Below are 25,233 nucleotides of genomic sequence, written 5' to 3'. Positions count from 1 at the left end.
AAATGCTAACATGCATGGCTGTGTAGACCAACTGTTGCTTGGAATTAAGAAAATTAGAAAAGGTTTTTTTTTAACCCTTGTTTACTTAAAGTTGAGTACTCTTTCCTACATGTGAATGAAGAAAACTAGGTACTAGGTTTTCTGGAAATTCATCAGTAAGTGAGCGTTTCAAAAGACAGCTTTGCAACGTAAGATTCTTCAAAAACAGCAGAAAGTTTTGACGTGAATTTATGTAATTATTTTACAATTCAAACTATTTTTCCCATATTTAATTTGACCCAAGAGTGTCTCTGAGCTTCTGGACATATCCTCCACCAGGGGTAGCCACAAACACAATAATAAGCACTTCAGTTCAATTCCTGAGCCATTTATTTGTCAAATTTTTTTTGCTTGTTACTGAAATAACACCAAACTTCAAAACTAAAGACAGATCTCTAGTGAGCTTACATGTGACACACATTAAGAGGAGCTTTAAATGCTATCTAACTTTCAAAATAATACACTACAATTCGCTCTAAAACTATCAACACCAAAAGGCATAAAGCAACTGTGCATTAACTTTCTCAGGGCGTTCACAAACTGTCTTCACAGTACCTTTTCACACAACAATCAAACTCAAACAATCATAAGCTTGCAATATATACTATGTATCATTCCAGTCCAAATATAACAAAATTAAATGTTAATGTGAATTAAAAAGCAAAAAACACAACAGGCAGGTGGACAGGTGTCTAAAAGTCCTCTAAGGTTCAATGACTTGAAACTACAGGTGTTATTACTTTATAAATCAGTGAAAAAGACATCTAGTTACAGATAAATCAAACTTTAAGTAGAAAAACAAGACATTTTACCTAAGAGAAAAGAAAGTTTTGCACATTCATTGTTGGATATTTCTACTAATTAACTTTGGCAGGTATTCCTGTAAATTACTGTAAAGCAGAACAGTCATTTACCGATAAAAACAGCAATAGCACCGAGGAAATACACACTAGTATAATATAAACGCACTGAGTGGAAAAACACAAGTCACTATAAATGCATCAACTCTCCTTCACATCAACCTTTAACATTGTTAACAGTCAAGTACATTCAAAAGTGTACAGTTAACTTGTGCAAGCAAACTTAAATAAGAAAAAATATATTAAAAAAAACAAGACTGAAGTATTTTACATCCTGCTGGTTTTTCTGCATTGAGTATTTCTGCGTGTAGCACTGAAGCTCCATATTCTAGAGGTAGTCGTAGTGAGAATGAGTTTGTGTTAAGTCATGCAATGCAAAAAGCATATTCAAATCCGCTCTTAATTTACGAATGGTGGTGTTTTCTCTACAGTCCTATTCAAACACTGACACTGGTAAGGAGCTTATGCTGCTTTGACTGTATCGTAAATGATGCACATTTTTGAAAACATGATGACGTTTAAGGACTATGTGAAAACTGTGTTGCTGAAATTGATGTAAAACAGTCATCAAATAGCTAAATACCTCCAAATAACTGGCACTGCAGGCAAAGGGATATGTTATTATAGGCATTATGGTGTAAACCGTTCCTAACAAGCAAACCAACCGGCTGTCATTTGTATTTCCTTTCCTGGAGAACTTTGTTTTTAGACTTGAAGAAAGGATTTCATCTGAACTGATAACTTCAAACCCGAAGCCATTGGCAGATTAGACCATGAACTATTATTTCTTTAAGACTATCCTGCACCATTGCACGTCAACCTTCGATCTAAACTTGGTGCATGAATCCCTTGTAGCTCTTGTCTTCACATCGTGGTCTCACTGTTGCGGTGGTTGAGTGAGTCGTTCTCCTGACAGATGAGCTGGTAGGGCTTCTCGTTCTCCTCGATCACAGAGTTGCACACTTCGGCGTCCTGACTCTGCAGCTCTTTACGGGAAAGATGCTCCACGATCCCCGCACCCAGAGAGTCACCCAGCACGTTGGTGGTGGTGCGCAGGCGGTCCCTACAAAGAGAGGGGGTCAGGAGAAGATAAATGTACAGTGGATGTGTACGGATAGGGAAAATGTTGATGTATATCTGCTTTATGATCTACTGCTAAATGATGAACCATCCAGATCTCCCAGGTCTTCAGGTCTGCTTTCTGTGTCCCCAGAGTCAGAACCAAACATGGAGAAGTTCAGTTATTATGCCAACACAGTCTCACGGCATTTCGTGTTATAGTCACGAAATTAATCTATTGATTCACCAACACAATTTTGCCATTTTTTTCGTGTCACACAGAACGATTTTAAAAGCAATGTAAATAATAACAAATTAGAAGGAAAAACAGATTTAAAAAAATACAGATTTCAGTATTCTGAGGCTTTGAGCCATTTATTTTCCTCACAGACGGCAAAAAAACTGTGACATTATACAATTTAAAATAAAAGGGATAGGGTTAGGGTAAGATATTGAGTAAGAAAATGTTTTTATGAACCACACAGCTTCTGGTCTTCCAAGACCTGACTGGACAGAAAGAAGTGGTACAGGCACGAAACATACTACCAATAGAAATACATTACTTTTAAAATCGTTCTGTGACACGAAAAAAATGCAAAAATCGTGTTATTGAACACGATTAAATTAATTTCGTGACAATAACACGAAATGCCGTGAGACTGGGTTGCATTATGCTCCAAATATCTGGAGCAAACTCCCAGAAACCTGCAGGTCCGCTGCAACTCTGACTACTTTTAAATCCAGGCTGAAGACTTTTCTTTTTGCCGCTGCTTTTAATTGAACTAATCATATCTCATATCTCACACTGCACTGTAACTTGGATTCATGTACCTGTGTTATTCATGTGTTATTATCTTTGCTTTTAAATGAGTGTTTTAAAATGCCATTTTATAATATGTTTATGCCGCACTATTTCTTAGTGTCTTTCATTTTTGTAAAGCACTTTGAATTGCCTTGTGTTGAAAGGTGCTATATAAACTTGCCTTATACACAGATTAAAATGTAAATGATAATGTAAAAATGCTTTAAAATGTATTATAAAACGGACAAGTCAAATCAAGCAATCTGATTGGTTCTTAGCCGTGATGAGCGTATATCACGGGTAGAATTGTAGTTACTTTTCACAAGTCAGTATCCCTCCGCGTCTGAGAAAAAGCTACAACCGTTACAGCTGTTACATTACGTCCGAAACTAACTAACAAAGCTTAAGATGGAAACATTTAAGTTAACTTGGACCTCCGGGGGGGGTCTTACTATGGAGGACTGGATTGAGCAGTGCCTATCTCCAGAGAGCACCTAAACGACGACATGCAGAGCTACGTGAAGAGCAGGTAGACCAACTGGAGAAGTGCCACCATTCAAAAGCGTTCTGATGCGGGTCTTGAAACAAAGCAGAGACATGATGAGCGTTAGTGGCCACAGGTGCGAAAGCTCTCTCCAGAGCTGCTGGAAGCCCAATCTCGGGGACCGGAGAAAGTGAAGCAATATTCTCGCCACGCCAAGCAACAGCCTAGAACAACCTCAACCTATAAGTAACCTCGTAAGCATGCTACTGATGCTGGACAGGTTTTCAGTGGCTGCACAATAAACAGCAACATACACATTAATGTAAATAAATAGCCAAATAATGGATCAACGCTCTCTGTCTAATATGTTCGCTAGCTGTTAGTGTTGTTGCATAGCAACCACCTCGCACTATGTTTCATGCAGAAGGCAACGGAGGGATTATTTTATTTTGACATCATTATTTACTCATAAAAAATAATTAAATTAGAGTGTGTATTTTTCTTTCATATTGCCACACTTGGTAACCGTTTTATAAAAGCAATAGCTCACTTCAGGCCGTGGTATATGCTCATTATATCACAGTTAAGGGGGTTGTCGACCCTCCGCTTCGCCCGAACCACGCCCCTTAGCTGTGATATAATGAGCATACCACGGCCTGTCATGAGCTATTGCTTGAATATATTTAGACCTTTGCAAGCTTGGGGACTGTTCCCGGCCTAGACGTAATTAACCGGATAAACTATTGTTTTATTCTTTTGCAATATGGGTACAAATAATGACAGTTGCATTTTTCTATTCTTTTTACTTTTTTGGGTCTATTTCCTTCTGTTATGTTGTTTTGATTCCTGTTTTTTTTATTTGATACAGTTTTTCATGACACAAACATCTTTAGGATGTTGTATTTTACACAACAAGTGGGTCATTATTTACAATGTGTGAGTCAATTGAAGTTCAAATTGTGAATGACATGGATAGCATGCAGTATATACACTTACTTCTTTGTACAAATTGAAATTAAAATGTGCACTTAACTCTATCAAAAGCAGCGTCCAATCAGCATAGGCGGGTTCACTTCCCACTGAGAGTTATTTTAATTAAATGCATCTTTGCCTGACAACAACATACTACTTGCCATCTGTCGACAAACATTTCAAATTGCACATTAAGCCTATAATTTACCTTTCCAAATATTGAATCAGTGCCAAAGTGTGTGTTCAATATGCTCACATGACACTCAGAGTATCAAACATGTTGTATACTTACACACTTTAAATCTCTGATAGAAAAAATACTTTCTTTGAATTAAAATGATTTCATAATCAGATTTTTTTTTTAAATACGACCCCTAAAGTGTTTTACATTGGTTACGTTACAACATAATTGGGTTTAATTGTACTTTTGGTCAGGTTAAGTCCAATTGCTATGACATTTTTCAATAAACGCTAACATATTTAGGTGCTACGTGCCTCCAAACTGAGGCTCTTCTAATCCGGCTCTCTGCATTATGCATCAATAACCCCTCTGAAGCTTCACGGTGACATTTAGGCTTCAGACCCTCAGAACCAATCCCTACCACGCTGACATTTAGTGGGAACTCACAGGAACCAATCCACGGCGATGATCAGAGTTATGTCCTCCGTGGGCAGTCCCACCGAGGTCAATACGATCACCATGGTAACCAGTCCAGCCTGAGGGATGCCTGCTGCTCCGATGCTGGCAGCCGTCGCCGTGATGCTGAGGAGAGGGAAGACATTTTAATGACAGGAAAACACACAAGAAGCACATGTGCACTCCTGGTGGGAGGAGTGGAGGGATAGAAGCACGAGGGAAAATAATGTTTTGTCAATTATCTACAAGCTGATCACAATTATGTCCAAGCTGATCACAATTATCTACAAGCTTATTAAAACTAGCTGCTAACTGATCACAATTATCTGCAAGCTGATCACAATTATCTGCAAGCTGATCACAATTCAATCACCGATCCATCTATCTATCTATCTAAAAAGATATACCACACTACAGTAAAGGGAAAAAACCCCAAGTAAGGTATGGTTACCTGATGGTGAGAATCTGCCCAAAGTTGAGGTCCATGTCGTTGACCTGGGCGATAAAGATGGCCGCCACCGCCTCGTACAGCGCGGTGCCGTCCATGTTGATGGTGGCGCCCACGGGGAGGACGAAGCGAGTCACTCGTTTGTCCACACGGTTGTTTTCCTCCAGACAACGGAAAGTGATCGGCAGGGTGGCAGAGCTGCAGGACGCCAAAAAGATATCATAAAACACATTATTCTCCATCGGTTTATATCATATATTCTATACTGGCAAAGTTACTGTGATTTAGGTCCTGTTATTTTATAGGTAATAAGCTGGGCTGCACATAACTGGTGCGCAGGTGCGCATGCGCACCTCCGCCAACAAAAGAGCACCGTGTCATTTGAAAAAAGGCGCATTTGCGTACCAACATTGAGAGAGGGAGAGAGGGAGAGCGAAGAGAGAGAAGGGAGAAGAGAAAAGAGAGGAGAGAGAAAAGAGAAGAGAGAGAGAGAGAAATATATTTGCGAGTTGCATATGAACCTATGATATGAACTCAGGGCCGGCCCGTAGCCCTGGCGTAATAGATGTTCGCCGAGGGCGCCAGATCTGTGGAGGCGCTGCGCTGGGAGGGGAAAAAATATTTTTGACCGTTGGTGCTCATCCTAATTTTCGGCCTTGATGTAACGATATTCACAATTAAGTAAATGTAAACAACCCTTTTCAACCCCGGTTACACGTTTCATTTGCCCTGTACGATGGGCACTGTAAGTGATGAAAAGGGGGGATGTTGGCTTATCTGGCGCCCGCAGCTCACAGCCAAAATGCGAGTGAGCGAGGGAGCGAGGGAGGGCGCACCGGTTCCGGCGCTGTTGTTTATTATAATCTAGTGCTAGCTGCTCTAACGGAGATAAGAAGAAGATGTTTCTACAATAACGTGGAGGGAGAGTCCTCTCCAGTCAGACAGAGAGGCTGATAACTACAGCTCAGTGAGGTAAAGGACTCTGAGTGTTTAGATAGTTCACTTTAGTCTAAGTTCAAACGGTTTGGTCACAATTTATGTAAACACATATTTCCAAGGCACTCCTTTATAATTATTGGGATAAACATGTTTGAAATCATTCCAATGTATACTATAGGACAGTAACCAAAAACATCCTTTAAAACTGGAGAGATAAAAACAAATGCATAAATAAATAAATGTTAAGGTAAAATAAGATATGAATGAACAACATAAATAAAATAAGTTACACTAATTTGTTATTGGCTATGGTAGGTTATTGGTTATGTTCACATACTTATTTGATTACATCCACTTTTCTAAGATGACAACAGAGACTTTCGACCCAAACCCAGCTGTTGACTTGTGGATGCAAGCAGCTAATCGCAGACTCAACCAGAGAGAAAGAAGTACCATGTCTGACAGAGAGGAAGACAGTGAGGAGAACAGTCAGGAGGGTAGTGATGACAGCTTGTAGGATTACTGGTCGTGCTAATGTTGTCTTGTGTTCACCTCTGTGTGTGTGTTCTGTGTTCACCTCTGCATGTGTGTTCAGTGCCGTGTGTCTGGCAAATAAAGTCAAGACCCCTCAAAAGTTACGGTTTATTTCATTTTAAGGATGAGCACCAAGCAACATCTCCAGGTGCTCCTTTGAGAACCAGGGCAACAAAGTTATGTGCACCCCTGGTAATAAGACAAGTTTATTTTTGTAATGCAACCCTGCAATTGCACACAAGTCAGAATCTGTGTTGCAGAACCTAAAACTATAATATGGAGTTAAATGAGCTTTTGTGATATGTAAAACCTCTAAGCAATGCAATTAGTGATTTACAAATTAAATGTCCTCCAATATTTGGTTCATGTCCATTTGTTCTTTTCTCTAAGTACCCATTACGTTTGGGGATTCACCGATGTGTTCTTATTTTAGTTCTCTGTCTACATAAAACAATGTATACATTAATATGATTAAAGTTAGATTAATATATGTGTCTCTTCTACATCAACATGTGTCCCCTCTTCTTCATGTCTCTTCTACATCAACATGTGTCCCCTCTTCTTCATGTCTCTTCTACATCAACATGTGTCCCCTCTTCTTCATGTCTCTTCTACATCAACATGTGTCCCCTCTTCTTCATGTCTCTTCTACATCAAACATGTGGTCCCCTCTTCTCATGTCTCTTCTACATCAGCATGTGTCCCCTCTTCTTCATGTCTCTTCTACATCAACATGTGTCCCCTCTTCTTCATGTCCTCTTCTACATCAACATGTGTCCCCTCTTCTTCATGTCTCTTCCACATCAACATGTGTCCCCTCTTCTTCATTCTCTTCCACATCAACATGTGTCCCCTCTTCTTCATGTCTCTTCTACATCAAACATGTGTCCCCTCTTCTTCATGTCTCTTCTTCATCAACATGTGGTCCCCTCTTCTTCATGTCTCTTCTACATCAACATGTGTCCCCTCTTCTTCATGTCTCTTCTACATCAACATGTGTCCCCTCTTCTTCATGTCTCTTCTACATCAACATGTGTCCCCTCTTCTTCATGTCTCTTCTACATCAACATGTGTCCCCTCTTCTTCATGTCTCTTCTACATCAACATGTGTCCCCTCTTCTTCATGTCTCTTCTACATCAACATGTGTCCCCTCTTCTTCATGTCTCTTCTACATCAACATGTGTCCCCTCTTCTTCATGTCTCTTCTACATCAACATGTGTCCCCTCTGTGGAAAGAGACTCTGAAAGTTTCAGGAACAAAGATTCTCTCTCTTTTTGATCAATTTCTATAAAAACCTGTCTGAAATGAGCTGATCAGATTTTGGCCACTTTGTGATGTCATAACGATGTTTTGTCTTGTGTAACCATTAGCCAATCAGCAACCAAGGTAACCCCCCCCCCCCCCCCTTATCACCTGAATCTCCTCCTAGAGCACATTGAGTTCTTTGTAACCAAATCTCTCTCAGAGGGGCGTGGGGAGGGGCTCCTTATTTTCATCTAAAGTAACAGACAGAGAATCAGCACTTTGGAAATAGGGCTGAAACAGAGGGGATTATGGGTAATGCTGCAATGATCTGTTTGGTGTTTCAGCCAATCAGAGACAGGCTCTGTATATATATGAGACCTGTGATATATTGAGGAAAAACAGTATAACAGGGGACCTTTAAGTTAGGCGGTGTCTCACCTGGACGATGTTCCCAGAGCGGTGATGAGCGCCTGCAGAATCCCTCCGATGAAGACGTAGGGGTTCTTCCTCGTCACCAGGAAGTAGAGCAGCGGCAGAACGAAGAGGCCGTGGATGAGCAGACCCACGATGACGGACACGGTGTACATCCCCAGCTGCCCCCCCATCTCCGCCAGGTCCTTCATCTCCACGATCTTCCCCGAAATCAGGAACATGATGCCGACCGGAGCGTACCTGAGGGATCAGAGGATGATAGTCAGAGTTTACAGACTTTTTATCTTCGTGGCAGAGGTGGGAAGTAGTAGAGTACAAATACTTTGTTACTGGTATCAGTACTTTACTCCACTGCTTATTTTTACATTTCTAACCCAAATACCTGTACTTTCTACTTCTTACATGTTGAACTCAAATACCTGTACTTTCTACTTCTTACATGTTGAACTCAAATACCTGTACTTTCTACTTCTCACATGTTGAACTCAAATACCTGTACTTTCTACTTCTTACATGTTGAACACAAATACCTGTACTTTCTACTTCTTACATGTTGAACTCAAATACCTGTACTTTGTACTTCTCTCATTTTCCAAACAGCTGGTTCCTTTAGTCTGAATGTGTGTTTGATGCGTGATCATTATTCTTTAGAGTCATTGCGTGCCTATTGATTTGAACACGATCCGTGTATCCATCATTTCCTGGTCTTCTCTAAAGAAGAGGGACCAATGGAAACGTTGTCATGTTGCCGTTGTTCAGCATGGAAACATTCATTAGCTAACAATGACATTATTGTTCTATTAATATAAAGGGAGGTCAGGTACTCTTTAAAACAGCTGCTAGTTATGGGTACTTTTTACTGAAGTACACTTCAAAGCCTCTTTACTTTGACTTGAGTAAAGAAGTTTAGTCGAAACTTGAAACTGCATATTTAACTTGAATACTAAAGTATCCCGAGCTTCAGGAGTGTTCACTGACCAGATGATGATGGACACCAGCCTCATGATGGCTTCGTTCAGACAGGTGAAGAAGTCCCTGAGAGCCTGGCCCTGCTGCTTCATGCTGCCGATCACCAGCCCGAAGCACATGGAGAACACCACCAGACCCAGAGCGTTCACTCCACTGGAGGAGCCGGACATCGGCACCGTCTCCACCACCGTCTCCTGCACGAGGAAACACGAAGGAGGAAACACGAGCAACATTTTGTGTTTAATATGCAAGGGTAAACATCCTTAACTTACTTACGTTCATTCATGTACGGAAAATAGTGAATGTCCTCTTCCAATCTGAGAGCAACATGCTAACAAAGGTATCAACTGTAGCTGTGAACATGACAGGATGTGTGATTACCTAGAAGAGCATCAGGACTGTTTGAGGCAGATGATAGCTATGTGATTAACATGATGATTCAGCCTCTATGGAGAGAGACATCAAGCATGCTCATTTCTGACGTGGAGCTAATCTGAAGTAAACATTGAATACTGCTTTCTACTCCTCCATCTTGTGACTGTGTAACTCCCTCTCTTGGATATCAGCATGTGAAGGACACTGTTCAGGAACTAGTTGATGCTCTGTATGTGATGACTACTTCCATTCTGGAGAGGATCACAGACACATGGATCCTGAGACTGAAGCTCAAGCCGGGGACCAGCTAACGGCTGATGTTTTGGTTTTGTTGTTCGCATTGAAGATGACATCACGGCAGTTTTATGCAGCGTCGCTCCGCCCGTCGAACAGCCGATCGCCCCGCCTACACTGCGTTACTATAGTTACTGCCCCTGTTCCTAAACTGTAATGGAAACGCAGCATAAAGTGAGCCTGGCCTACCAAGGCCTAAGCCGTGCGAGGTCCTGCAGTGGAAAAGCGCCATTATGTCTAATTTATTATCATAATTCCTAATAAATCACAGAAATACTATGATCGTTCCAACACAAAAGTCAGTGATTAATAATGATGCTTATTCTAATACTGTAACACATGAGTGCTTACAACCACAATTATACAGTGCTGTAAGCAGACCATAATGCAGAGGATAGGAATCCCGCTGAAGTCTGACTTTTTACTATGTTTCCACTTATCTGATGTGTTTTCAGAGGAGGGGTCACCCACCTGAATGGTGATACTCTAAGTTATAATGGTTTGCTTTAAGTTAAAGGTGGCAGGGCCGGCCCTAGACTTTTGGGGGCCCAAAGCGAGCTTTGGCCTCACTCTAGCGCGTTCTCACTACACACAACACGGAACCAACTTTTGTCTTATAATGTTAGCATAAGCACACATATTGTATAAATAAGCATGTAAACACCGTGGACCTAACCTCCTCTAGGGGGGTCCTCACCTCCTCTAAGGGGGTCCTCACCTCCTCTGGGTCCGGGGGCATGCTCACCCGGGAAGATTTTTTTTTTTAAATATTGAAGTTAAAAGCATCAATCTGGTGCACTTTGAGAGCAACATTAAGAGACCTATGGATACATCTCTCAACACCCAGATGAAGATTTTTCTTTATGGATATTTTACAAATCACTTAAACTGTATTCTTGTTTTGTCATATAGTATTTCATAACTGTTTTTCATGTATTCTCTCTGGCTGTCCATCTCATAATGTTCACATAGAAACTAGCTGTCGTGCGCGTTCGTGTGTGTTGGAGGAGGGGCTCTGTAAGGAAGTCTGAAGGAAGAGGCAGATTTTGTCCGGTTGTGTATTTTCAAATTCTAGCGCACTCGAGCCGGTTTCTCCAAAATTACAAGCCCATTAAATCTTTACACACAAAATGTTACGTTAATTTCCCCTTATACATTATAATGCATTTTACCAGTGATTATAATATGTTTCAAAAAGCTTATAATTAAAATACACTATGATCCTTGCAAGGTTGTATGATACTTGACCTTTTAAGTTGGTGTGTAATATTTTATAATTGTTGTAATTATTGTTATACAGCATTATACACATGTTTCAGTGCTCATAGCTATGAATATACAGTGCAATAAGCAGATTATAATGCATTATATGTATGTTAATTAATAGCCCACCTGAATTGTGTGCAGAACCCGGCTGAGATTCACGTTCAGGTCCGACTCCGTGAAGTTCAGAGACTCGGTGAGGTTCAGAGACACCGTCACGTTCCTGATGTGCACCGTCTTCTTATACACTGTTTTATACTGAAGGAGAGGGCAATTAAACAGTTAAAATGTCAGTCAAATATAAGTGAAATAATGTCGGTTTTTTATCTTCCCTTTGTGGTTGGTTTAAATCACACATGTCAAACTCAAGGCCCGGGGGCCAAATCAGGCCCTTGGTGGATTTAATTTCGGCCCGCAGGATAATTTGTCATTCCTATTAGATCTGGCCCGCCGGTATATTGCACGCGCACCTTCACTCCATCCTGAGGGTCTCCTCAGCTCAGAGCCTGAGCCCAAACATTGATGACCTTGCACCCAAGATGAGATGCCAAGTATCTGAGCTAGCATCACAGAGCAGCACACTGGGTTTAATGGATGCTTCCTTCTGCACTTTCTCTCAGGACAACAGGGCATGTTTGGTTTTCTCTTTGAGGGGAATAGTTTTGTTGAAGCTGTTGTTGGCCTGTGGGAAAATGTAATCATAATAAATGACTCTAAGCTGCAGATAGAGCCATAAGAAATGAATGCAACTGATTATTTAATGTTTAATGTTTTTATAGGCAATAATTTAAGCTTTGTTAGTTCCAGGTTTAATATGTGCAATAAGTTCATTTCAATAAGTTCTGCAATACACATTGAACCAGTCCGGCCCTCCACTAGTACCCTTTTTTTTATTTTGGCCCACTGTGTATTTGAGTTTGACCCCCCTGGTTTAGATGAATGATAGGTGTTGTGTTGTAATATTAAATATATGCGTTTACTGTGTCTGAAAATGTAAATAAAATAGGTTAAATGATGGGAAAGCCTCACCTGAAGGAAACAAGCCTCTACCAGATTTGGAGGGAACATGTTCCTGGGGATAAAAAGGAAAACATTATATTTGTGCTCATATTTCTATAAAACAATATAATACATTTTGTAATACTTCAATATTTATATTAAGCGCCACCAATGCCTCCCTTTAAAACAGTTGAACCATCATCTGTACGTCTACTCAGATTCAGTTAAATTGATTCTTTATAGGAAACAAAAACAACTAAGAATCTAAGTATCCAAATATAATTGTTTTATTTTAATTGTTTCAATTGACTTTTGACTTGTCAATCATGTGATAATCGTGGGTGTTAGTGGACGCGTAGCCTGCGTCTTTGAGCACTGGGAAAAGCGCTATATAAATACGATTTCATATTATTATTAAGTACAACATTTGGGGAAATACACAAATGTTCTTGTTGAGAGTTATATATGAGAATGAAAACTAGTCTCTGTACGAGAGATTGGTATTGGTGCCTTCTTATCTGACGCTGGGCATTTAACAACACGTAAAACGATGCCAAGCTGTGGCTCAAAACTGATGATAACACGTTCAGTCTACTTCCTGTTACCTGATGAGATCCAGGAAGGCGTCCGTGGCCTGGATCGGCTCGATGTTCCCGCTCTTGGACACAGGACTGTCCCGGTTGCCTCTCCCCGGCTGGATAATGACCACGATGACGATGCCGATGAACACCGCGATCAGAGTGGTCACCATGTAGTAGGCCACCGCTCGCATCCCCATCTTACCTGAGGCCTTGCTGTCCAGAGAGGAAATACCTGAGGCAGAAGGAAATACATTTGAGAATCAGAATCATAGTTTATTACCAGGTAGGTTGACACATACGAGGAATTTGACTTGATGTCATGGTGCATACATACAACTAAAACTAAAATTAAAAAACACAGATAGAGAACTATAATAACATTAAAAAATATAAAAAATAATATACAGTAGCAGTATTTACATAGAAATAGAATGGAATAGAATAAGGAATAGAATTTGGCAGTAATAAAAAAAAGAAAACGGAAAATAATCCTGCAGGTTTGGATTCTGTTATCAAGGTGTTTTTGTGAATTTAAAACCGACCTGTGACCAGACTGGAGACGATGAGAGGCAGCACCAGCATCTTCAGCATCCTCATCAGCAGCTCCCCGGGGAACGAGAAGTACTTGATCTCCTTCAGGGTCAGGTTGTGGGGGCGAAGAGCGAATCCCAAGAGTACACCTGAAGGAAACCACATAAAAGCATTAAACGTACAAAAAGGGGCGGAGCAATATATTGATTTTGTACCTTTCCTGGTTTTAAATGGTTGTTATTTTCAGAACATACTGGACTGTGCTAAAGATTTAAAGATGGTATTGTCATATGCACAATAGCTACAGCCTAGTTGTTTGCAAATGAAATCCCACTAAGTCCTAGACCCCACGGATAGTGTTACATACGGTTACATACAATATAATTAAAGGGGCCATATTCTGCTCATTATTAGGTTCATATCTGCATGTCTCCATGCTTTAATGTTCAAAAAACTCTTTATTGTTCTCATACTGCCTGTGCTGCAGCACCTCTTTTCACCCTCTGTCTGAAACCAGAGCCCAGTCTGCTTAGAGATTTCCCGCCCTACTGCCTATTTCGTACAATGGCTGTACATAGTGATGTCACTAACAGAAGTAAATAAACAAGTCCAATGGAGGCAGTGGGAATTTAGCCTTTGCAGACCATTTACACCAGGGGTGTCAAACTCAAGGCCCGGGGGCCAAATCCGGCCCGCGACTTCATTTTCTGTGGCCCCACAAGAGCTTGCAAATAATATAATATGTTCATTATACGGTTACATACTACTTTACAGAAGCACGTTGCCCATAAACTACATGTCCCACAATGCATCTCAAATTTGACTTTCTCAGAATTTGAATTTTTTTCTTCAAAATATGGATTTTTTTTCTCAGAATTAGATTTTTTTTTCAAAATGTTACTTTTAATGTTACTGCAGAGACTTGCAATTATTTGCCCTAGACATCTGCTTTCAGACGTAGTTAATTATGAAGTTATTACCCTATCCGATAATAATCCAATGCAGAGGCAATCATGTCATAATACATTATTTTATATATATTAAATATTTATATATGTATTTTTATATAGTCTTAAAGTTACAACCGGCCCTTTGAGTGCAACTATAATGCTGATGTGGCCCGCGATGAAATTGAGTTTGACACCCCTGATTTACATGCACAACAAACCTATATAACTCACTACAGGGAGGGGAAATCCCCTAAAAAGGTAATAGAGTCTCTTTAGATTAACTAAGGACGCTCTGATCAAGGGATGTGCATTCATATCAAGAAGTTTTGTAAATGTAATGTCAGCTGTTTGCAAAAAAACATCAGAAAACACAATGAAATACTTTTCAAAAAGTGTTTCATTGATGCTAAAGAACCAATGTAATACAATCACGTTATAACCAACATGTTGTGTCATATTATCCCCCAGCCCTGCACACACAATCCGTTGAACACAGATTACGTCCTCGTCCCATCTGAACTCACCCAGAGCGACGGCGGCCACAGTGAACAGGACGAACAGGTTCCTCTTGAGGAAACCCTTTACGTTGTCCCTGTTGATGGAGCTCATCTTCTCCTTCACGCTGCTGCCTCTCTTCTCCATGGCTCTGCGGAGGCGTCTCCTCAGGTCTCCTCTCTCGGGGAGCGGGGGTTTGTCCGTGTCCTCGTTCAGGAAAAGACTGGCACTGTTGGGGGGCTTCTCGCTCATAATCAGCTCCAGCACCTGGTCCAGGAGGCAGGTCTCGTGGGAAACTATTGGCAGGGAGCGGAGGATGAAAGAGAGAGATAATGGGTCACATATTTCGTTTTTCACATGTTCAATCTTAGGCAATGTAGCGTTAACTGAATTTGGACAACTCATTGATAATGTCCAACAGAAAGCATCCGCTCCAAAACCAAAAACAGATGGAAGATTGTTGAGTGGAAACAGGAGGGAAAGTCGCATCAAAAGGGCAGCTGTGTTTGAAATAATCAAATCTATTGGGACTGTACGTTAGAAGTGGCATCTATAGATTTGTGGACAACGGTTTTAAGCCTTGAGTTTGTCATTTTGGTTGTCTCCATCTTGGTTTTCAGCCTTACCAAAAGGACCACAATAAGGTTGAGCAAAGTACAACCAACCCCCAAAATGTTGCAATTAACTTTCATGAACTGAACAACTCAAAAGGGTTATAGCTGAAACACTTCAACCTACAGTAACATGACAACACCAGGGTAGCAACTTGTCAATCAGAAGTAGCCATGACAGAAAGCATATGCTGCTTTATCGTCTATTTAACCAAAGAATGGGACAATAGTTCACTAAATGAATTGAGGAAGATTTGAAACTAGGGATTGAGATCATAAACTCATTGGTCAAATGTTTACCAGGGTAATAAATCAAGTGAGAACTAGGCTAATTTTCTCATAGACTTCTATACAATCAGACAACATTCAAAGGTTAGGAATTGTTGAGGTTTTGTTTTATATCATTGCATTTGAAATATATTGCATTATTCTTTAACAAGTAAGCATTGTAAAGATATCACGTTAATAATGTTGACGATTACTATGATTTCTTAATTAAAGTGGACCTATCATGTTATATTGGAAACATATATTGTAGGGCCATACACAAAACATGTCTGTGAAGTGTTTTGCTTCAAATACCAAACAGTTCCCCCGTTGTAGCCATGCCTCAAACTGCTCAAACCCCTCTTTTCCAGCCCTGTTAGAGAAACACGGATTTTGGGTCCTTAGCTTGAAAAAAAAAAAAGAGGAGGCGGAGCTAATGCCTGATCAGAATTCTATCGGAGATAAAGTTAAATTCTGCTGTGATAAAACGCCATCCTGTTCTAAACCACATCAAGGAGTATCTCTGAAACAGTATGGAGCTCAAATGCTTTTTCTCTTGCGGGTTTATCACAAGGTGAGTTCCTTTTTTAATTTCCTGCTATTAAACACATGGGGTGTTTCTCAAAGTCGAGTAAAGCTGCTCCAGAGCCACTATTTCAAGCATACTACGTCATCAAGTGCCGCCGAAGGACTGTTCCAATTTCCAGCATACTTGGAATTCTACCGAGCCCGGCGTACTTCGTAGCGAGAAATTTCGAGGCTGCACATGTGTAGACTCCGCGGTCTTAAAATCCCCACAATGTTTTGCACACGGACCAATTTCCCCAAATCTGTGGTGGAAAATGTAAGGCGGGGCCTCTCATCTGACGCACACCTGCACACTTGCTCGCCTGTTCCACTCTTCGTTTTCCGAATGCCAGGAAGTATTCTTGCCTCACTTCTGAAGCAAGTGACTCGGAAGACATGTGCTACCAAGGAAGCGTCCTCGACATTGAGAAACACCCTTGTGCTCTCCAGGACAGGTTAGCTCTGAGTGTTAGCGAGGCTTGCTAATGTAAACAAAGACGAGATTACGTCCAAAACACGTCAGGCATTGTTTCTGATACCTCTCTGTGGGTTCGCTGCCGATTTGACGTCAGATCGGCAGCGAATCTGGATCCGCTCGATGTGCCCCCGTTTTTAAAAGACTTTGGTACGGAGGAAAAGAGAAAGGGTTTTATTTTCTGACGCTGCGTGAGTTCCCTGACGCACCGGGGACACATGTTGATGTATACAAGACATCACAAAGTGCATTTTGCATGATAGGTCCCCTTTAAGTGGAATTAAAAGAAAAGCAGTTCTACTTCAACCTGTTAGTCTGTTGATTGTCCACCACAAATCAAGCGACTATTATCAGCAGTTATAAACATAAATTACACAATTTCTACAGTGATACAAATGTATATTTAAATTATTTAACATTAGTACCTAAGTATCACAAGTACCTCGTTTCATGATGTCGAATTGTCTTATTTCTTCTCAATGTAAACATGAATGACACCTTTTCCACCACTCAAACTGGCAAATGCTCATGTCAACAGACAGCATGATAAACTTTAAATTACACAGCGTGACCTTGAATACAAACAGTTCTTTTTACTCAATCATGCAACAAGAGCTGTTAAAAACTATGAGCAACAAAGTCAACCTCAAACAGACCTCAGAGAACAATAAAACAATAAACAGCCAGCTTCTTCACCTGTCCGTTACAATCCATAAACCCCCTGAGCTCCCACTGCTTTATATCTGAACTCCTCCCTCGGGGTGAAACACTTACCATACAGACTCCACAGACTTTATCTATCGTGTTTGTGTCGTTGTTGTTTATTGATTTGCTTTTGTCTTATTGTTGTGATGTTTATCGATACATCCTATTGTTGTCGGAGGACCCCGAATGATCCAAGACCGTCACATATCTCCATGTCAGAAGCACTGTCTCTCTGTGTGTGTGTGTGTGTGTGTGTGTGTGTGTGTGTGTGTGTGTGTGTGCGTGCGTGCGTGCGTGCGTGTGCATGCGTGCATGTGTGTGAGGTCTAGCATTACTATCCTTGTGGGGACCTAAATCTGTTTACACAGTCACGTGTGGGGACTCGCCTCCCTTATGGGGACATCATGGAGGTGGTGAAGTGATGTATACATGGTATGTGTGTGTGTGTGTGTGTGTGTGTGCGTGCGTGCGTGCGTGTGCATGCGTGCATGTGTGTGAGGTCTAGCATTACTATCCTTGTGGGGACCTAAATCTGTTTACACAGTCACGTGTGGGGACTCGCCTCCCTTATGGGGACATCATGGAGGTGGTGAAGTGATGTATACATGGTATGTGTGTGTGTGTGTGTGTGTGTGCGTGCGTGCGTGCGTGTGCATGCGTGCATGTGTGTGAGGTCTAGCATTACTATCCTTGTGGGGACCTAAATCTGTTTACACAGTCACGTGTGGGGACTCGCCTCCCTTATGGGGACATCATGGAGGTGGTGAAGTGATGTACACATGGTATGTGTGTGTATGTGTGTGTGTGTGTGTGTGTGTGTGTGTGTGTGTGTGTGTGTGTGTGTGTGTGTGTGTGTGTGTGTGCGTGCGTGCATGTGTGCATGTGTGAGTTCTAGCATTACTATCCTTGTGGGGACCTACATCTGTTTACACAGTCACGTGTGGGGACTCGCCTCCCTTATGGGGACATAATGGAGGTGGTGAAGTGATGTATACATGGTGTGTGTGTGTGTGCGTGCGTGGTGCGTGCGTGTGCATGTTAAGTGGCAAGAAACCAATGGATTAACAATGAAGGAATTAAACATCAGCTGCTAAACATAAACACAGAACACAGCCATGCTTAAACTAAATACTAATTTAAACTATTATAACTTATAAATAACCAGAGCCTTAATCTGCATTAGGGATGAGTGTTATTTATTTAATTGTACAATACTGTATATCAAAATATCTATGGTTGTCCATCGTTAATAAATGAATGTTCTTTATTCAATCAAAACCTTTAAAGCAAATTAAACACCAAGTTATAGCTTATCAAACTAGCTGTACAATGGCTTTTATTTATTTATTGTATATTATGTTTATTCATATATATCACTTACAGTTGTTCATTGTTTATTTGGCGCTATAGTTCTTAATAAAATGACAACATATTTTTCATTTGTCAAGAATTCAATTCCCACAGGAGTAACAAAAACGGGTTTTACCATTTGGTTATTATATATTTTAATATTTTAAAACACCTGAAACAATGATAGCTATTGTTATCAAGATAAGAAAGTACTTTTATCATGATAGAAGATTTAAGGTTATATTGTACAGTACAAACACCGACCATGAACCACCATTGACGACTGATAGCTAGTCATTTAAAATACTTGAAAATGCCATATTATAAATGCCATAATCTTTTCTATTCACAGCATGGCTAGACAACTGCTATCTACCTGTATATTCCCTGTATTAAACCTGTATATTATGAGTTTTATTTGTGTCTCCAGTGCAGAAACCTTACTTCCAGTACAAAGAACTCCGGCTCAAACCACTCAGTCCTCTTCTGCCCGACGACCCAAACATCCAGCAGTAAATCACGAAAGACCAGTGATAAACATTTAAACAGCACGGTAACGAGAGTCTGTCACAGTAATGGAAAGCTTAAAAAACCCTGACATGCTTTTAAAAATACAAAAAAAACATCCCCATGCAGCTCCAGCAGAGATTTAAAGTTGAACTCAAACATCTCACACCTCAGCAGAAAGCCTCTTCAGACCGACGTGTTAAAATATCCCAGAGAGCAGAGACCTCTTCTCACACATCTGTAATTCTGTAATACTGTCTATCGTGTTGGCACAAAGTATGATCTGTTTTTCAACAAGATGTGTCCTCCTGAAATCATAGAGGGTAGAGGTGTAACAGCACACCTTATATACTGCTATAAACGTACTTTAATAGAGCTGTAACAATATCAGATTTCCACTAAACGACTATTATGGCCAAAATAATTCAAAAAGTGTTGTTTGTGTTCTTTTGGCTTATTAATTACACTAGAAATATGGATTTAACAAAGTGTGGAAAGAGTCTGTTATTATAAACGAATGAAAACAAACCAAAACAGCAATTACACGGTGTAATAATATGTCTATTACTAACATGATGTCTCTATTTCATATTTTAATATCACGGCTATCGTGAATTCTGCTTTATTGCGACACCTCCATACTATAATGTGAAAAATGTCTCAATGAAGTATCAGTTCCTCTGTCCTAAAGTCTAATATTACGTTTTCTCTACATAATCAGATGAAATAATGTCCCTCTAATGTGAGTTACTCACCACTCATGGTGTCCAACAATCCAGAGAAACTTCTCAAAGAATAAAGAGTCCGGACGGATCCGAGAGACACAAAGACAGAGCGTCGCTGAGCCCTCTCTCTTTAGCAGACGGACATGAAAAGACCTGACCTTACACACGCACGCACGCATACACACACACGCACGCACGCACGCACGCACACACACACATACACGCACACACAAACACACAAACACACACATGCACAGTGAACAGCCAACCTTTCGCAGTCCACGACAAGTCCATCAAAGTCAAATCCAGACATCAAGCTACCGTCCACAAATTCACGTTATATGTCACGATAGATATTTAATAGAAGAAACCAATACTGCGGAAATTCCACATTTCATAATGTGCAAAATGTTATTTTTCTACTTTAATACCGTCTGTAAAATGTTCCTTGATGGGAATTTAAACAGATCATAATGACCTTTTTGTATATTTCTTATGCTGTTAAAGATCTCCTATCATGCAAAATGCACTTTTTGATGTCTTTTATACACATGTGTCCCCAGTGTGTCGGGGAACTCACAAAGTGTGAGGAAATAAAACCCTCTCTCTTTTCCTCCGTACCCAAATCTCTAAAAACGGGGGTACAACGGAGCTGATCCCGATTTGCTGCGGATTTGACGTTATATCGGAAATGCGTGACGTGTTTTGGACGTAATATGGTCTGTGTTTACATTAGCAAGCATCGCTAACACTCAGAGCTAACCTGTACTGGAGAGAGTATGCGCTACGCATTGAGCACACCATATATTCCCACGTCAAATCTGTGACCAAATCAGCCTTTTACCACCTGAGGAACATTGCCAGACTCCGACCGTCACTCTCGGAGTCGGTTGCCGAAACCCTAGTTCATGCGTTTGTCACCACCCGCTTGGACTACTGCAATGGTGTCCTGTTCGGGGTTCCCAACAAAACCCTGGACAGGCTCCAGTATGTCCAAAACTGTGCTGCTAGGGTACTCACGCACACAAAGCCGTGGCAGCACATCACTCCCACCCTCATCCACCTACACTGGTTGCCGGTCAAGTCCCGCATATCCTACAAAGTCCTCCTCCTCACCTACAAGTCCCTCCATGCCCTTGCCCCCCAGTACCTATCGGACATCCTTCACCCACATGCTCCACCCAGGAACCTGCGGTCCTCAGACTCTGGCCTGCTTACCACCCCCCGCACCAAACTGCGAACCTTAGGGGATAGAGCCTTCAGTGTGGCAGCCCCCCCCCCTCTGGAACGCTCTCCCTGCGGAGATTCGCAACATCCCCACACTGGACGCCTTCAAAAGGGCCCTCAAGTCCCATCTGTTCACCAAGGCTTTCGGCCCCTAAATCGATCTGTTGTTTTGTCTGTCTGACTTTTGTTTTGTTATGTTTGTTTTTGCCCTATTACTTGTAAAGCGACCTTGGGTCCCTTGAAAGGCGCTATATAAATCCAAGCTATTATTATTATTATTGTTATTATATTGCAACTCTATTGAACTTGCTTCGGCTGCTAACCGCTAACCGTAGCTAGCCCTCCTCCCGCTGACTTCAACCCAGACTTGTTGTTCTCAATGTCGCCTTATCAGGAATAAGATAGGGTGCGTAGCCTAGATGTTGAAGTGGTGCTTCACTGCAACCCAAAGCATCAAATAGTGAGGCTGGTTACTAACAAAGAATGACTAACAAAGCACTTATATACTAACAAAGGACTGGCTTATCTAAAGCCAGTTGAGTAGCACTTGAAATGTTTGGCTCTATGAAACCTGATGTACTTTATGATTCTGTTTTCTTCAAGTTTATATCTTCTTGGTCGAATGCACTTATTGTAAGTCGCTTTGGATAAAAGCGTCAGCTAAATGTAATGTAATGAAATGTAATGGTTACAAAACGAGAGCAAATCTTGCGTTGTGTTTTAACTGCTGGCTAGCATTGTAAAACGTTTTGAACGGAAGATATGAAGGTAATCCTGTACGTTTTTGGAGGCTTTTTGGTTCATCTCCACACTTTGGATCTCATATGCGTAGCATGTCGGGGAAGTTTACCAAAAAACGGAAGTGGGCGTGGCTTGCGCATTTTATAAACAATCACATCATAAAATCACAACGTAAAATCACGATGAATTCACAAACATTCTTCCATATTTTGCTGACTGGATTTGACCTTATTTTTGGTATGTCTCAAAACAACGCAAGTGACACAAAAGACACTTTGACCCATTTGATGAAATTTGATTAGAATTGTGTTTTAAACCACCCCCAGTTTTTCCACCTGTCCAGACTGGATACAATAGGTATAATTGTTTTCTCATTCACTCAAGGCTTCGTTAACATTTTCCAGACTACAACTGAGGTTAGCTAATATCCCAGAGGAGAACTGCACATCTGTGCAAAGTGTCAACCAACGCTACGGTACAGTTTTTCAAAAAACGAGCTGCCAACAACTTCCCAAATCTCTGTGATGTAACTTCAACAAGCTACAGGAATTCAAGGAGAGAAAGACAAAATTGCTGAAGAAATTACTTCAAGTAGGCTAGCTATCCAATCAGACCTGAGTATGTTAATCACATGTCAATTTACACGCCTACAAGAATCTCAGTTCATTGGAGCGAGTGGGAGATTTCTTAGAAAGATATTTCGCACACTGCTGCTTTAACTATGTTTTTACATCTCCATCGCACACATCCCCCCCTTTATGGAAATGCAATGCTACATTTCTTAATTATCCCTTTAATTGGAAGTCTAAATGTACATCCCAGGAAGTCATGATGGATAGAGAGAGAGATAGATAGATAGATGGATAGATAGATAGATGGATAGAAGAGAGATAGATAGATAGATAGATAGATGGATAGATAGATAGATAGATAGATAGATAGATAGATAGATAGATAGATAGATAGATAGATAGATAGATAGATAGATAGATAGATAGAGAGATAGATGGATGGATAGATAGATAGATAGATAGATGGATGGATAGATAGAGAGATGGATAGAGAGATAGATAGATAGATAGAGAGATAGATAGATAGATAGATAGATAGATAGATGGATAGATAGATAGATAGATAGATAGATAGATAGATGGATATATAGATGGATAGATGGATAGATAGATGGATATGGATAGAGAGATAGATAGATAGATAGATGAATAGATAGATGATGGATAGATGGATGGATGTATGGATGGATGGATAGATAGATAGATAGATAGATAGATGGATGGATAGATAGATAGAGAGATAGATGGATAGATGGATAGATGGAGGGATAGATAGATAGATAGATAGATAGATAGATAGATGGATAGATAGATAGATAGATAGATAGTTGGATATAGAGGGATAGATGGATAGAGAGATAGATGGATAGAGAGATAGATGGATAGATAGATAGATAGATAGATAGATGGATAGATGTATACTCTTATGATATAATCCATCAGCTTCCTGAAACTTGCTGCACAATAAATAGAGAACTCCAAATACCCTGTTTTTCTGCTTCAGTTGAGTTCAAGTCGTCATGAGGAGGTTGATCCTTTCTGTCTTTCCACCCTGCAGAAAGAGGAGATGATCAAAGTTTACAATCTCACACAACTTCCCCTCAGGTTTATCTAAAGACAGACGTCCATTAAGGCGACTACATATCAGATCTCCTCACCTCTCTGTCCAAGACGCTCCTCTCTCCGATCCTCTCTCTCAGTTCCTCTTCCTCTCAGTGATGAAGAAGCAGCGTCTCCTCTCTCTGTTTCAGTTTCACTCTAGTGGGTGAAGGTCTGCGTGGGAGGAAGAGGAGGAGGAAGAGTAGGAGGAGGAGAGGTGAGGAAGAGGTGAAAGATCCTCACAGATAAACCACCTGCTGCCCGACCACATTACAGCCTGTGAGAAATGCTACACACAAACTCACCTCTTCAGAACTGCTTTTAATCTGTAATTAATAGGTTTGAAATGTGTTTTTATAAAAATGCATTATTATTATTATTAACTGCTTTCCTAATGTGTTTTTTAACTAGATAAATGCAGTGATGGGATGATATGAAGTACATTTACTCCAAAATGTTACTTATATTTCCACTTTCTCACAGGATATATTTTATTTTTAATTAAAAGCTACCGTGTATATTTTTAAATGCATATCGTACACAATGTTTATATGATTCTGTCCCTTAAGCAGATTGGTATATTAGTGATATAATGTATTCTGTATATTTCATAGTGTGTACTCGTCTGAATATATGTATTTTCTACTGACAATATGTATATTTTTTAACGTTTTAATGTTTATTTTAATTATATTCTATTCTATTCTATTTTACTTAGACAGCTTAGTTACTTTACATATTTAGATTAGTAGCTACAAAATAGCTCCACCTCTCCCAGCCGTGATGAACATATTAATGCATTAATGATAATAATTACATATTATTCTGAAATGGGGCATTACACTAAATACTCCTCAAAATGTCTCCACTAGTAATTGGTTTTCTTAATGAAAGGAAACTACACAAAAACCGATGAAATGTTGCTTTACTAAAAACATATTTACACATTTCTACGCTCATTAATTCCTCATCTTGTTTATTACTTTATTCTGTTTTCTGTCCATTTTCTATACTTGATGGGAAGTGCCTTTTCTCCTGACTAAGAACATGTTGTTCAATAAGGTTGAAAAAAACGTAACGACTTTATTTATTTCGATGCTAATGCGTCAAGAGTAAGATTTTGAATGCAGGACTTTTACTTGAAGCAGAGCTTATTTCTGTACACATTTTAGTATGACTTCTTTCAGCACTGCGTGAATGTGAGAACGGGAGGCTTAATGCTAACGTTAATTCATCGGCTGTATTTACAAACCATCAGTTAGAGATGCTTCCTGGAGGATCAGAATAAACCGTAGTACTCGCAGCTCTGAAACTCTCCGGGGATCTGTGTGTGTGTGTGTGTGTGTGTGTGTGTGTGTGTGTGTGTGTGTGTGTGTGTGTGTGTGTGTGTGTGTGTGTGTGTGTGTGTGTGTAACCCTTGGCTCTCCACTCCCCCGCCCACTCACCAGTTGCATTGATTTGCATGAAGCCTGCAACAA

General features: G+C 40.4%; 1 protein-coding gene across 3 annotated transcripts; it reads right to left on the bottom strand.

Annotated features, from left to right (window-relative positions):
• Positions 1–351: 351 nt before the first annotated feature.
• On the bottom strand, positions 352–23,925 carry slc1a6 (solute carrier family 1 member 6). Of its 3 annotated transcripts, XM_034198078.1 has the most exons (12): positions 23,815–23,925; positions 23,643–23,708; positions 14,940–15,206; positions 13,477–13,614; positions 12,959–13,166; positions 12,384–12,426; positions 11,484–11,612; positions 9,432–9,616; positions 8,460–8,693; positions 5,305–5,499; positions 4,845–4,979; positions 352–1,962 (listed from the first exon to the last, which is right to left on the bottom strand). In XM_034198078.1, exons 3-12 carry the CDS (start codon positions 15,160–15,162, stop codon positions 1,764–1,766), a joined length of 1,689 nt encoding a protein of 562 aa, XP_034053969.1. In that variant the 5' UTR covers positions 15,163–15,206; positions 23,643–23,708; positions 23,815–23,925; the 3' UTR covers positions 352–1,763. The 3 variants fall into 3 exon arrangements, with proteins under 3 accessions (XP_034053969.1, XP_034053968.1, XP_034053970.1); XM_034198077.1 differs by lacking the exons at positions 23,643–23,708; positions 23,815–23,925 and adding an exon at positions 20,148–20,233; XM_034198079.1 differs by lacking the exons at positions 11,484–11,612; positions 12,384–12,426; positions 12,959–13,166; ... (2 more) ...; positions 23,643–23,708; positions 23,815–23,925 and adding an exon at positions 9,804–9,867.
• Between the last annotated feature and the right edge of the window lie 1,308 nt (positions 23,926–25,233).

Source organism: Gymnodraco acuticeps, unplaced genomic scaffold, assembly GCF_902827175.1.
Source record: "Gymnodraco acuticeps unplaced genomic scaffold, fGymAcu1.1, whole genome shotgun sequence".
In the NCBI taxonomy this organism is placed as follows: Eukaryota; Metazoa; Chordata; class Actinopteri; order Perciformes; family Bathydraconidae; genus Gymnodraco; species Gymnodraco acuticeps.
This window is presented reverse-complemented; position numbering and strand designations above follow the sequence as displayed.

Excerpts from the sequence above, each read along its gene's own strand:
- slc1a6 (XM_034198077.1), bottom strand. Across the intron at positions 9,617-11,483 it reads GGGTTCTGCACACAATTCAG|GAGACGGTGGTGGAGACGGT; the intron begins GTGGGCTATTAA and ends TTCCTCGTGCAG. Across the intron at positions 5,500-8,459 it reads GCTCTGGGAACATCGTCCAG|CTCTGCCACCCTGCCGATCA; the intron begins GTGAGACACCGC and ends GGCGTCCTGCAG.